Source organism: Aythya fuligula, chromosome 18, assembly GCF_009819795.1.
Source record: "Aythya fuligula isolate bAytFul2 chromosome 18, bAytFul2.pri, whole genome shotgun sequence".
Taxonomy (NCBI): Eukaryota; Metazoa; Chordata; class Aves; order Anseriformes; family Anatidae; genus Aythya; species Aythya fuligula.
The window spans coordinates 3,612,018-3,621,966 of NC_045576.1; the positions used below are offsets into that span (position 1 = coordinate 3,612,018).

A 9,949-nucleotide genomic window follows, 5' to 3' on the forward strand; every position below is an offset into this window, starting at 1 on the left:
GCGGCGCTGAGCGGGGCCGGGCATGGCGGAGCTGGCGGCGGCCGAGGGGCCCCCCCGGGGCCGCACCCCCAGCCCCGGCCCCGCGCCGGTTGCCGGGGGGGTCCCGGGACCGCCCAGCCCCCGTTCGGCCGCTCCGGGGGCTTCGGGAGTGGCCCCGGCCGCCTCCAAGTGGGTGCGGCTGAACGTGGGCGGCACGTACTTCGTCAGCACCCGGCAGACGCTGTGCAGGGAGCCCAAATCCTTCCTCTGCCGCCTCTGCTGCCAGGACGGGCCCGAGCTGGGCTCCGACAAGGTGAGGGGGCGGCGGCGGGGCCGGTGTTGGAGCCCCCGCCGGTTACCGCGAAGGGTTGGCAGGGGGTTGGTGTTCGTAGCTGCGGGGCACGGTGAGGGCTGTGCAGGTGGCTGGGGGTTGTGGGATCCACCACAGGAAGGTGAAACCTCCTTGGAACAAAACCTCCTCGTGGCCACAGCCATCACCGCCCTCAGCAAACAAAGGAGGTGAGCACAGGGTCATTAAAGTCAGAGAAGCCCTCCAAGATCTGGTCCAGCCCTCCCCCTGCCACCCACATCACCCCCAAGCACCACATCCCCAAGACCTCACGTTTTGTTGTCGCTTTAAAGCAGCCTGCGTGGCCGGTCAGACGTTGCTCTAGGGAGATGATGTGGCAGCCTCCTGCACAGCCTCTGTCAGCCCTTCCAGGCTGGTTCGGGAGATGCTTTCAGTCATGAGCTGTTGGTGAGCTGATGACATTAGTTGTTGTATGCCAGCCTGCCAGACACCGCTCAGAGACAGGGCTGGTATGCTGTAATTTGCATTTTTAGTAGTAGAAAGAAAAACAAATGCTTCCTTTAAAGTTTATCATATGTTGTTTACCAGAACTGGAAATGCAATTTTTTCTAGATAAACTAGTCTGGAAAACAAGATCAGACAGCATGAACACCAGGTTTGTGTTTTTATTATTGCAGTGAAGAAAAACTGCTAAGTGCTGCTTTTCCCTTTGGTTATATGAACTCTGTTCATAGAAGTACTTCACGTGAGGCATCTGCCAGCACCATCAAGCTGCAACAGTTGTAGCTGGGTTCAGGTACTGAAAAAAATGTTGGATAAAGCCTGGGGTCACTAATTCAACCTTTACAGGCAAAGGAGTCTGTGTTCTCATAGAAAAACTGTTCTATTTGTCATTTTTAAATGAAATTGTTTCTAGTACCATTTAACTCTGCCTGCTTCCTTCCTGTGCACACTCTACAGGATGAGACAGGCGCATATCTCATCGACAGAGACCCCACCTATTTTGGCCCAATACTGAACTACCTCCGCCACGGGAAGCTTATCATAAACAAGGAGCTCGCAGAAGAAGGTAGGAGAAAAAACTTCCCAGCGGTACTGCTAGCCTTCAGTTTCCCAGAAGGATTCTCGTTAAAAGGGATTAAATCATTAGATCCTGCATCCTCCTGGAAGCAGAGGCCTCTAGTTTATGGTACAGCCCATCACTGCTCTGCTTAACACAAAGGCTTCTGGCAGCAGAGCAAATGATCTGATAGAACAGCTCTTCTCCCCCCACAGACAGCAGTAACAGCAGCTCTGCACGAGCAGGCAGCTTTGGTGACTTCCCCTTAGAGAGGGAACACCGCAGAGATTGTGCCATGAGGTTTCTGATAAGCCCAAGGAAAGGGGGATGATCTTTAAGTACCCTGTAAGTCCCCAAAGGAGGTGACAGCTGCCTTCTAGCCTGGAAATGTGAGATCAGCAGCAGTCATATTCAGCGCCCGAGGATTTGCTTACACGTGGGTGAGGTTTGGAGTCAGCAGCAGGTGTTGCATCCTTGTAGCTGAATCATCTTCACTCCGCCCTGCATAAAGGAGCAGAATTTGTCTCTGCTTTTTGTTCCCTTCTTAGGGGTCCTGGAAGAAGCCGAGTTCTACAATATCGCATCTCTCGTGCGACTGGTGAAGGAGCGGATACGGGATAACGAGAACAGAACCTCTCAAGTAATGCACATGATATTTACGTTCTGAAGTCAGTCGGTTTCTGTAGCGTAGTAGGACATGTGGCTGCAGGCACTTCCAGTAGCAGTTTTTAGCTTAGTTGTCTTTAACAGCAGGAACCCTTGTTTTTAGTGAGATCCAAGGCACAGCTAGGAACAAGTATCCATTACGGCTTCACAAGAACAGGCCGGTCTTCTTGTTAACGCTGCAGGGAAAGGCAATGAACAGTTAAATAAGAGGGACTGGGAGCAAAGATGGGGAATTATGAACCAAAACACACAGCTTCAGGAGGTAAAGAATAGTTCAGTTCTTCTCCAAACTGTTTTCTGCCCTGTACGGTTGTCCTTTTGTGGCCATTTTTCCTGTTACTGATACTAACATACTCAGGAGATTCAATTTCAGAAGGGAAACATTCTCAAAAAGCAGTAAATGGCTTTGAAAACAAAAGTGTTGCTTTCAGTTGCATTTAGGCACCTGGAAGGCTTTTAAGAGAAGGGTACCAACTGTACGTGCCCGTTTTAGAATTGGATAGTCACAAAAATAAAACTTCAGTCCATGTGGCTCAGCCTTCCTCAAATAAGGCAGAGCAGGACACTCCATTAATTTAGGCTAATTAGTTTCCTCGCTTGATACCAGTGCAACAATTATTCAACTCCTACTTGTTTTTTTCTCCATGCTTTAGGGACCTGTGAAGCACGTGTACAGAGTCCTGCAGTGCCAAGAGGAGGAGCTCACGCAGATGGTGTCCACGATGTCTGATGGGTGGAAATTTGAACAGGTACCCATAAGCAGGCTGACTCGAGCAGCCGTCTGGTTTTGTAGGATAATAAAAAAAGGAAATACATTCTTCCACCCACCCATGATTCAGTAGTTTGGGAAATCTACCAAAATACCATGCATTTGTTGAGTAAACAGTGGTGAGTGGTGTGAAGTGTCCAACAGCTGAAAGGTCAAGGCAGCAGGGGAACAAAAAAAAGTTTCGTGTGGCTATCTTTCATCCTTAACACAAACAAAATCCTATTAACTGTATGTCAGGTCAGTAATGACAGCCCCCAAGTCTTGCTACAGCAAAACTGTATCAGTAGTCATCTGTCTGGGAAGGTCGCTGACTGCATGTGCCCCATAAACACGAAGCTCTCTTAAAATCCATGACAACGTGGAAGCTAGGGTGCACACCACACATTAAAGTTTCCTGGATATACACAGCTGATAAGAACCACATTGCTCTCTTCAGATTTTTTAGGTTTACTATCTGGAAAGCAGAACAGAGTTGTAAAAGACAGATTAGCGCTGCACTCTAGGATGTCCTTTTAATGTAATAATGATAAATATGAGACAGATGGGATTTCTTGGATCGAGTCCAGACCTCTCATAACAGTAATATAACAATCCTATTTATGCAGATACCAAATTCCATCCCGATGGCTCCTATGCAAAGAGTGGTGCCAGTTTGCTACGCGTCCCTTAGTTAATCTAACATTTGCCTGTGGTAAGGAATTGCCTTTCCAGTTTTTATACATCAAAGTCAGAAGGCCAGATTTGAGACAAGTTCAACACAGACATACAGTCTGCATCAGGAAGCCTGGACCAAGAGTCTGCACTGCCCTGCCCTTATCTGAATGAGGCATTATATATTGCAAAGCCTGATGCATTTATTTTTATTCTTTCTGCCCTCAGTGATGGGGAAATGTGTTCACCATTACAGATTTCTTCGTGAGGCTCCAGGTGCCACTAGAGGGCTCTGGAGCTTTTCTCAGTCTGCCTTTCAAAGGCACCGGAAAGCCTGTGACACAGGAGGGTGCTGGAAAGGGTTTGGCTTGTTGACACTTCAGGTCAGAACAGGTCTCCCTGGCCAGCTGTAGCTCACAAAGCAATTGCAGGAATAAAGCAAAAAGTCAAGACTTGTTGATGGTCCTTACCTTGGCTGTCTCCTGTTGCACAGCTAATCAGCATTGGATCTTCCTATAACTACGGAAACGAAGACCAGGCAGAATTCCTTTGTGTTGTGTCCAGGGAACTCAACAATTCCACCAACGGCATTGTCAAAGAGCCCAGTGAGAAGGCAAAGGTAAGGCATCTGCTCAGGCCTATTGACTTGGATCCTCCCGTGCTAAGAAGAACCCTTCTGACACCAGCAGATCCATAATTTGTGGTAGCAGTTCTGTGTACCAGCTTGCCTATTTCCCCCCGTGTGCATGAGCTTACCTTACTAAAAGATTTCCTGGCTTATTGTACATTTCAAATTAAGGAAGTTCCAGCTGAATGTGAAAGGGAAGTTCTGGTAGAACACGGGGGCACTTCTTTAACGTGACAGAGCACTGGAACAGGTCACCCAGAGAGGTTGTGGAGTCTCCTTCTCTGGAGACACTCAAAACCCACCTGGCTACCATCCTGCACAACAGGCTCTAGGTGATCCTGCTCGGCAGAGGGGTTGGACTGGATGATCTTCAGAGCTCCCCTCCAACCTCAGCCACTTTGTAATTCTTTAAGAAAGAAAAAATAGAGGAAAGACTTGAAAAAGGAGGACATCATAGCAATGACTGTTGAGATTGGTCACGTTTTGTGGTTGAAGCATACTGTAGGGAAGAGACAGACACTTTTTCCTACCTCAGTCCATTTTTCCCCAGAAACTGAAGTTTATATTCTTAACTCCTGGAAGGCAGCTAAGCACGGTTTCTAGAGAAGGGTCTCAGTTTTAACCAGCTTGCCATTCATTACAGTAGCATACATAGGGTACTGAGGGAACTGGCAGAGGAGCTGGCCAAGCCACTGTCCATCATTTATCAACAGTCCTGGCTATCGGGGGAGGTCCCAATCGACTGGCGGCTAGCAAACGTGACACCCATCTACAAGAAGGGCCGGAGGGCAGACCCGGGAAACTACAGGCCTGTCAGTTTGACCTCAGTGCCAGGAAAGCTCATGGAGCAGATCCTCCTGAGAGTCATCATGCAGCACTTGAAGGGGAAGCAGGCGATCAGGCCCAGTCAGCATGGCTTTATGAAAGGCAGGTCATGCCTGACGAACCTGATCTCCTTCTATGACAGAGTGACGCGCTGGGTGGATGAGGGAAAGGCTGTGGATGTGGTCTACTTCAGCAAGGCTTTTGACACTGTTTCCCACAGCATTCTCCTCAAGAAACTGGCTGCTCTTGGCTTGGACTGGCGCACGCTTCGTTGGGTTAGAAACTGGCTGGATAGCCGGGCCCAAAGAGTCGTGGTGAATGGAGCCAAGTCCAGTTGGAGGCCAGTCACTAGTGGCGTCCCCCAGGGCTCGGTGCTGGGGCCGGTCCTCTTTAATATCTTCATCGATGACCTGGACGAGGGCATTGAGTGCACCCTCAGTAAGTTTGCAGAAGACACCAAGCTAGGTGCGTGTGTCGATCTGCTTGAGGGTAGTAAGGCTCTGCAGGAGGATCTGGATAGGCTGCACCGATGGGCTGAGGTCAACTGCATGAAGTTTAACAAGGCCAAGTGCTGGGTCCTGCACCTGGGGCGCGATAACCCCAAGCAGAGCTACAGGCTGGGAGAGGAATGGTTGGAAAGCTGCCAGGCAGAGAAGGACCTGGGAGTGATGGTGGACAGTCGGCTGAATATGAGCCAGCAGTGTGCTCAGGTGGCCAAGAAGGCCAACGGCATCCTGGCTTGTATCAGGAACAGTGTGACCAGCAGGGCTAGGGAGGTGATCGTCCCCCTGTACTCAGCTCTGGTGAGGCCGTACCTCGAGTACTGTGTTCAGTTTTGGGCCCCTCACTACAAGAAGGACATCGAGGTGCTTGAGCGGGTGCAGAGAAGGGCGACGAAGCTGGTGAGGGGCCTGGAGAACAAGTCCTACGAGGAGCGGCTGAGGGAGCTGGGCTTGTTCAGCCTGGAGAAGAGGAGGCTCAGGGGTGACCTTATCGCTCTTTTTAGGTACCTCAAGGGAGGCTGTAGCGAGGTGGGGGTTGGCCTGTTCTCCCACGTGCCTGGTGACAGGACGAGGGGGAATGGGTTTAAGTTGAGCCAGGGGAGTTTTAGGTTAGATGTTAGGAAGAACTTCTTCACTGAAAGGGTTGTGAGGCACTGGAACAGGCTGCCCAGGGAAGTGGTGGAGTCACCATCCCTGGAAGTCTTCAAAAGACGCTTAGATGTAGAGCTTAGGGATATGGTTTAGTGGAGGGCTGTTAGCGTTAGGTTGGAGGTTGGACTCGATGACCTTGAGGTCTCTTCCAACCTAGAAATTCTGTGATTCTGTGATTCTGTAAATTATTTAAATTCTTTTTTTTTTTTTTTTTTCCAGATTCTTCAAGAGCGAGGATCCCGGATGTAATTCAAGTGTCTACTCCTCTAAAAATCCCAGATGTCAAAAGGGCAATCTAGCTGGGCAGAGCATCTCTCCGCAGTGCAACCTTGCCCCTGTACAGTAACCAAGCTAACACAAAGCCGAGCCTGTCCTGCCAATGGCGAGTACTTCTGGTCAGAACCAAAGGCTTCCCTCCTTCTCTGGAAACCAAGAAAAGAAGAGACTCTTCCAGTTGGATAGTCCTTTCTACAAGTATCCATTTTATTTTCTTGGCCAGCGCTGTATTGAATTTTTCCAACAATGGCTGGGCTGGATTCCCAGATGGAGCCTTTGCAAAGGTTGCTCAGGTCCCCAGGCCCTCATAGTCAGTCCCACCTTGCACAGGCTGCCACGGGTGGGAGGATCTGTTTGAGCTGTGCCATTTCTTGCACCCAGGTCTACCACCACCAGAAAAGTGCAAGGACCTTGCAACGCTCCCCCTCCTGATCAGCCACCCCCCCACACACAGATCAGAACAGGGTTTTAAAAGGAGGAACAAAGCAACCACTTGTAAAAAGAAAAACACTTTTTTCATTCTTGCTTTGTATTTGTTCCTTGTTCCATTCCTAAGAGCTGAGTTTAGATACTAAGGGGAGGGGAGTTGTGTGTACATCCAACGTGGGTCATGCTGTTAATGCTATTACGTATGGGCTCCTGACATTTTCCAAAGCCCATTGCTTCTCATGCATACAAAGAGACCCGTTCACCCAGAGTGGTGGTAGAATAATAGTTCTGTCCTGTATGCTTCTCTGTTGAAGAAGAGTGGCAACATCTTTTCCCCTTTGCTACCTTGCCATGACCATATCTTAGCCTGGTGCAAAGTCACAAGGTTAGGGACTTGTTGCTGCCAAGTTCAGCTTTGCCTTGTTTGTCTCCAGCAGCATGAGCTCCGCTGCCTTCCTTCTCACCAGAGTACTTAGGGCAGAATTTCTTTTGTACTGTAGCAAGCAGGTAGGTCTGTTTTCACCCACGAGATTCTTTGCGGAAGAGATCCCCTATTTACACCCAATGATTTATCTGCAGCCCCCTCGTACCCACCTTCAAGAGACCACCTCAAATTACAGAGGGGCATCACAGAGCTGGGGAGGGGTGGTGGTGGTGAAAAGTTGCCAAACTGTTGTAATGTTTCTTGTCCAAAGTGGCGTATCGACTTCTGTGACTTTTTTTTTTTGGAATGCCTTGGATGGATGTGCAAAATGTTTGTTTGTGCCTCTGGAATCTAATCTTAGCCAAACTGCAGTCACTGCTTCTCCTCTGTTAACCTGTGCCATCCCTAACCAAGGGCATGTCCCTCCTTGTCTGGGAAATGGAATTTCTTAGGAATTCACTGCTGCATGTTTTTCGCCTTTCATCCTGGCTTTGTTCTTTGTAGCCTAAGTGTCCTGGTATTTGGGTCTTTTGAGTCAAGTCCCAAACTGACAGTAAACGCAAAGCTTCAGAGATGCTGGAATTCACAGACATTGCTCAGAGCAGGTGATTCTCAGTAAAGTATCAGAAAATTCCTCACCTGGACTGAGGAGCCAGGCTTCTTCCTGGAGGAATTCAGCTACCTGTGGTCTCCTTTAAGTGTTAAGATAGAAACAGGCGTTTCCCACCTGATCACTTACTGCTGGCAGGGCTACCCTCAAGGGTAGCAGAACATTACTAAAGGTCTGACAGCCAGTTCAGCAGCAAAGGCACTGAGCAACACTGCTGCACTTGGCCTCTTTTCAGTCCTTCTGTATGTACACTGACCTGGCCTTTCCCACCCTTCTTTGCCAATATACCTCCTCCTCTGGAGGTTCTGCCTCCTTCTCAAGAGTGACTGGTCAATAATCTGTGCTAGTTTAATCCTGGTAACAAGAGGCCATGCCAAATGTCTTTGAATTCACATCGTGTCAGTTACAGGCTGTTGAAACGCCGCTGGCTTGCCATCACGCTGAGAAGCCAGCTCTTCTTCTCTCCATCTTCCCTGTTTATAATGTATTGAGATGGTATTGGTGTGATTAGACCACACGCCTTGGCTGGGCCTAAATAACACTGTGATGTGTATAGATATCTCTCCTCTGTCAGTATCTCGTAGCCTCAGTCATTGTCCATCTGTGCTCACAGCTGAGAAATCCAGAAGTGCATGTATGCAAGCTAACAGCCTAAAAAGCCCTCTGACTCTCACATTCATCTGTCTTCTCTCCCTTCCTTGGAGGAGGGAGTCTCCAGGAACTGGTCAAGAAATAGCAAACTAAAGGCAACAGGAACTGCTTGAGCCACATTTGTCACATCAGTGCCAGCTGAGCACCTTCCTGTTCAAACCGTGGAGCTCACAGCAACACTAGCGATCGTGTGAAGGGAGACATTCTGTCCAGTACAGCTCGAGTAGATAAAATACCTCGTTGCTTCTTTTGTATCTCCAAAAGCACCATACATGTTGAAGCCCACCAGAAGACTGCCTGATGCAAGAGCGATACCATCACTCTCCCCACCGAGCCAGAGAGAGCCTAAGAACTACCACTACCAGTTGAGTGGAATGGTTGTTTAACCGATACACAGGACAGACTATCAGCGTTGCATCTTGGTTCTCCAGGGGAAGATTGAAGTCCCCTTGGCTTCAATTGCGTGGTCTTTCAGTGCAACAAAAAAGAGTTAACAGTAGGAAAATGATCTGGTTGTTACTGGACACTCAACTAATTGTGCGATATTTAGGACCAGGCATGAAATCCATCCCAGAAGGTCCATTCCCAGCAGAGGATTTCTTCTCTGACTGTGCTAAGTCACCTTTGCCCTGAGACCAGGGGCTGGTCTCAGCATTATGCACAAGTTGCATCCCTTCTGCGCTCAAGACAGGGCTTCTCCTTCTGTTGCCTTTCACTCAGTCACAACTATATAAAAAACATCACTGAATTAAGAATAAATTTGTCCCATTCACTCTTAAAAAGAAATAGCATGTTGTGAGTAGGGTGAGTGAGCAAGGGTAGAGCTACTGGATATCCAAGAGTGCTTGCATCTCTTGGGAAGGTTCACTTGAGAGCATTAATCCTAGGAACAGAGAGCATGACCTTTTGAGATTTTTTTTTTTTTTTTTTTTTTTTTTTTTTTTACACTTTCCCAGTGGCCTAAATTGTTCCATTATGGCAAGACTGGAAATAACCTCTTGAAGTGTCTTTGTTTCTGCACATTTTTAAAAATAGATTTTCTCAGGGGTGACTGAGTGGGCTGAGGCCAAGGGGGCATGGTTCGCTGCAGGGTGACGGGACTGAGCAGCTCCCCAGTCCTGCAGCTGGGCCGTGGGCTCCTCCCCTCAGGTTTGCCTGCAAACCCGGAGGTTTTGTACAGTTTGTCACGTGTCAGTGCCCTTTGCTACTGTTTCTCTTTGTTTATTAAATGTGTTTGAATAACACTTGAGATGCTGTGATTTTTTTTTTTTTCAAATAAAGATTCTGAAATGGGTTTGAAAAGTTTGAAGAAACAGTCTGCAGCCTGCTGCTTTCTTTGCATCCATTTGCAACTTTCCACAGCAACACTACGTTATAGGGGAAGAAACAAACTAGGAACCTGCATCTGGCTCCAATTCATTTATAACACTGATTTGCCAAGAGGAAAATCCAATTAGATTTAAGAATCCTTCTTGGTTACTTTCAGAGAACAAAGGCAAAAATCAAAGCACTTCTCT

The 9,949-nt window shown here is 48.3% G+C and overlaps 1 protein-coding gene across 1 annotated transcript; it reads left to right on the plus strand.

Moving 5' to 3' along the window:
• Positions 1–22: 22 nt before the first annotated feature.
• On the plus strand, positions 23–9,676 carry KCTD2 (potassium channel tetramerization domain containing 2). The gene is made up of 6 exons (XM_032199614.1): positions 23–292; positions 1,250–1,358; positions 1,898–1,989; positions 2,669–2,764; positions 3,929–4,054; positions 6,262–9,676. Exons 1-6 carry the CDS (start codon positions 23–25, stop codon positions 6,289–6,291), a joined length of 723 nt encoding a protein of 240 aa, XP_032055505.1. The 3' UTR covers positions 6,292–9,676.
• Positions 9,677–9,949: the final 273 nt, after the last annotated feature.